General features: G+C 34.5%; 1 protein-coding gene across 1 annotated transcript; it reads left to right on the top strand.

Moving 5' to 3' along the window:
- The first annotated feature begins 1,271 nt into the window (after positions 1 to 1,271).
- LOC113279399 (protein bfr2-like) lies at positions 1,272 to 1,967 on the top strand. Its single transcript, XM_026528091.1, has 2 exons — positions 1,272 to 1,523; positions 1,593 to 1,967. Exons 1-2 carry the CDS (start codon positions 1,272 to 1,274, stop codon positions 1,965 to 1,967), a joined length of 627 nt encoding a protein of 208 aa, XP_026383876.1.
- Positions 1,968 to 4,611: the final 2,644 nt, after the last annotated feature.

Here is a 4,611-nt window from a genome sequence, read left to right as displayed (position 1 = left end):
GTTTCACAATAGAGATTACCAACCATGCACCACTTCCAGTTGTTATCTGATTTAGCTAAGATGATTGTTTTTTCAATGAAAACTGGCTCAGAAAGAGATGAAGGTAGAGTTAATTTTTCTGCCATTTGAGTAGTGAGGTTTTGAATATCTAAGTTTGGAGTATGAGTATTATCAGGTAATCCAGAGGTATCCATGTAACTTATAAATTGGACAAGAATAAGAATATAGATTAAAGAGGCTGGAGTAAAAAATATTATATGGAGATGGATAGAAAGGAATCTAGCATTGGTACATCTCTGATGGTACTGCCAAACTATTATGATGTAGATATGAGAGAAAAAGTTATCTTTTAGTGGGTTTTGAACCTTAAAAAGAGGGTTCTGAGATTGTTGAACAAGATTTGAAAAGTGTTTAGGTGAGGAATGGTGTAACATTCCTGGTATTTTTTTTTCTTAATTTTGGGTTGAAAGCCTTTATATTTCGATTTATCCCCTTCCCCCACGTTTATTTGAAGTAGTGAAAGGGATTGAAGCTTTCTGCGCACGTGGGATTGGTAACACCAATCCAAAACAACACTGTATTTGATAATCTAAGAAAATATTGCTTCTGATACGTATATTTGGTGTGCAAGCATGATGATATACAAATTTGGTAAGCAATAAATTGGCTTGTCTTTGCTCTTGTATATACGAGGATGTATGTATAAGAGGCCAAATGTGATTAATGCATGAGTTTGGGAATGTTGTTGTTTGTGGTATGAGATAGTAGGTTTGATTCTGTTACTGTGTGGTTTCGGGTTCTGAAAGAAGGTTTGATTTTTTGGAGGATGATTTCGCATGAGGGCTAGGTGTGTCATGGAGATAACCCAACTGGCAGACATACCCCAAGTGCCAATGGCGCCTCTCAACAGGTGCTGCTTACTCCAAATCTGCATAAAATCAAAAATCTTAGTTAAAACCCAAGAAAACTTCTCAGAATTAGATGACCTACCAATCCTCCTCTTAATGACAGTTCCAAAAGGAGTAATGGCTAATGAAGCTTTTAGGTTTTAAAAATAGGGTTTTGTAGGGTAATTATGGCTTTGAAGTTGAAAAAAATATGCATGGCTTTTAAGGGACATGAATAACCAAGCGACAAGATTGTTAACCAAATGGAATAAATGGCAGTTAATAGGCACAATGCGGTCTTTAAAAGGGTGGTTTGTGAAGGGATTAGCACAACCATTATAAATTTACTAGAAAAGGAAAATATTAGGAAGGTTAGAGAGAAAAATGACGAACTCCGGTAACCCTTTTCCGGTTGATCCTGCCAATTCAACAGAATACAACCAAGCCAAAAACCTTGCATTTTCACTAGGAGAAGAAGATTTAGAGAGATTGAGGAATGAGATTCGGGAGGAGATAAACAGACGGGCAGAGGAATTGGCCCTTCGTCAGAGAGAGAAGGAAGAGAGGGAGAGAAGGAAGAGAGGGAGAGAACTTGATGCTTTGGATGCTGCTTGGAAGCCAAAGCATTTTGCAAGGGTAGATTGAAAGGAAGAAGAGAGATCTCAAAAGTTCTAGAAATACAAAGGGTATGGTAGTGCGACTAAGAGTGACTCTGAAGCAGAGGGTTCTCACGATGGGTTTGAGTATCCGGTTGAAGAAATAAATACAAATGAAGAGGATTCAGATGTTGCAGAAGAGAAGAAGAGGATGGAGAGGTATTTTGATTGGAAAATTCGTAGGCGGTTTGATCATGAGAGAGCCAATCCGAAGATCTGTTCCAGGACCATGCGTGAGGGAGAACCCAGCGATGATGATGAAGAGCTTTTGGATGCTGCAGGTGATGAGGATGACGAGGATGAGGATAGTGATGAGAGTACTTCATCTGAAGATGATCAAACTTTTCCTGCTTCATCAGGCAGTAGTTACAGTGCACAATATGAGGAGGACGAGGACTGGAGTTACGATGAAGATGACTTTTAGATTTCTCTTCAGGGGTATCGAAAGCAGCCAAATTTTCAGACTTTGAGAAATGTTTGAAAATGATTAACATGTTTTTTACAAAATGGCTTTCTCGATGCTTTCTCTTAGTTTTCTGAATCTTGTTGTAGATGATTGTACAATTGCTCTTAGAAGTTTTCTCCTTTCGGCCGACTTTTTTTGAAAGTTTTTTAGTGTCTTGTTGTTGATGGATGATGTTGTTGGTAGTATCAGTAAAATCGGTGGATGACGGTCTTTGTATGGTAAACTCAAAAGTATCTGTATGAGGAGTTTGCTGATGATAATGTTGATAATGGGTCTTGATGTTTTGGTCTGTAAGAAAGTTAGGCAGGGTGTTATGATGTCTGGAACTTTTTTGTTACTCTTAATACTACTGTTAATGTTTTTCCTTTGAAGAATTTCTTTGGTGCTGAATGTTGTAGAATAGCAGTACAAATTGATGAAGAATTTGATGAAGAACCTTATTAAATTGATGATAGTAGTGTAGGTTTCTGAAATTGCTAGGATGAATCATTAATATGTATCTGAAAAAACAATTTAGAACTTTGTGACGTCACGATGACGGAGCAGAGAACTGTGTTTCACGGCTAATATCTATGCAATTCACCTCTATGATTTTGATGCTATTGCTCACCTCTATGATTTTCTTTTGAAAACTAAAGTAGGAAGTGTAGAAATTTTTCCTCATCTGATATTACTGTTTCCCACTAATAACAAGTAAATAAATGTTCTAGCTTTTGATTAAACAATGGTTTATTATTTTATCAAAATGAAACGTATATTATATTCCATTTTCTTGTTAATCACTTTAAAATCAAGTCTAAACACCCTTTAAATTGGAGTAGCAGTTTGATATTTCACATCAAGTCAAAAGCTAATTTGTCTTTATATACTATCATTTAAATGATTTTAATTCATTACTTCTTTCTTCTTCTCTTTTTTTTTTTTTTTTTTTTTGAGTCCAGAGATTGATGCATAGTCCTTTTTAATTTCCATTGTAGTCTGGTTTGGTAGGCTGTCTGATAGGTGAGATAGAGACGCGATAATATGTTATGGGCACTGGTTTCTGACGTCTAAAATGAAAGCTTTTTTATTATCACTGCAAATATTATTTATATTATTATATATAAATGCATTGATTAAATTTTATTGGATTATGGACGTGTTTGTGTTTTTTTACGTAATTGAGTGTACTAATAAGAAATGAATTTCGGATACACATATCTCTCTGCTGCTGTTGAAATGTCAGGTCTTTATGACATCCCACCACTAGTGACTACCTTGGCAAGACTGTTCGGGGAATAATAATGGTTTGTTTATCGGAATAACTCTAGCAAAATAAATTAGGAACCTACAAATACAAAGGTTTGGTTTCTGAAATTTAGAAACGGTGTAAGTGAATGTTACAATTTTTGGTATTTTTATTAATTTAATTATTTGTACCCGTTCCATGATTTAATCCGATGCACTTAATATTTTTTTGAAATTCCCTACTGAATTGTGGTTGCTCATTCCCCTGTTTTCCTCTCTTCCCACATAGTTCGAGGAACAATTAACGCGGTAAGCAGACTTGGGAGCTTACGACATAAGATTTTGAAGTTAGTATTGCGGAACAACTACTATATAATATCACGGAGATATTTGAGTATTTTTATTTAATTACGGATTTCATAATTGTTCTTTGGTTATTTCTTTTATGGAGTTATTATTTGTCTTTAGTTCTTTGATTATTTTTATGAGACATTGTTTCAGTTTCTAGATTTTAATATAATTGTTTAAGATACATTTTGGAATTTTGTCTTTATGCAATTTATTGGACTAAATTAATTTAAGTTTTAAAACTTATTTAATATCTACGTTATTATTATTTCAAAAATAAATAAATAGCATGTTCCATAGTCATGTCTCAAGAATACGGTCTTGCTAGTGGGGTTGGACTCGATCAATCGGGTCAAATCCGGCTCAATAGAAGTCCGAATTTTTGGGTCTTGACAAATTGTATCACAACTTTGACAACAATACTACGGTGATATGTATCACTATCCCTTAGTCAATACTTCATTTCATAATGAAAACCACTCCCCCTTACATAATGATCCGTAAACCATACGTATGTAGTATGAACTACCAAATAGTTCTCCCCTTTTTTGTCAATATAAATTGGCAAAGGTACGAAAATTGCGGGATCATAATGAAATTCTCAAAGAGATACTTCATGACTAAAGAGAACATATCAACTTTGTCAAGATGCAATCACATAGCCGAAACTAAATGTATTCATCAGGGAGTTTATGAAAATACAAGATAACTCCTACAATATTCCACAACCACACTCCCCACGAAGATTTGAAAATTAAGCACAAGTTCAATTAAGAACTCCCCCCATAAAATGTTATTCCCGAAAGAACAATAAGAGTGACCTTACTTTTAACAAGAAAATAAGGATTTCTTTGGAACTTTTGATACCTAACATAAATAACATACAACTACTATAAACAAATGTGAAATTGAAACAACACTACACTGAAGCATCAATATTTTATTTCCCAAAAGATATAGATAGATCCGGGGCAAGTAAAAATCTAGAAACCTAATTCTTGATGGGGAAAAACGATTTTCTGTTTTT

The sequence above is a fragment of the Papaver somniferum genome, chromosome 5 (genome assembly GCF_003573695.1).
Source record: "Papaver somniferum cultivar HN1 chromosome 5, ASM357369v1, whole genome shotgun sequence".
Lineage (NCBI taxonomy): Eukaryota > Viridiplantae > Streptophyta > Magnoliopsida > Ranunculales > Papaveraceae > Papaver > Papaver somniferum.
The sequence above is the reverse complement of the archived record's forward strand: the minus strand, read 5'-3'. Positions and strand labels throughout refer to the sequence as shown.

Bases quoted from the DNA above. Each gene is read 5' to 3' on its own strand.
- LOC113279399 (XM_026528091.1), top strand. From the start codon at position 1,272: ATGACGAACTCCGGTAACCCTTTTCCGGTTGATCCTGCCAATTCAACA. The intron at 1,524-1,592 runs GTAGATTGAAAG...AGTGCGACTAAG, and splicing joins AGCCAAAGCATTTTGCAAGG to AGTGACTCTGAAGCAGAGGG.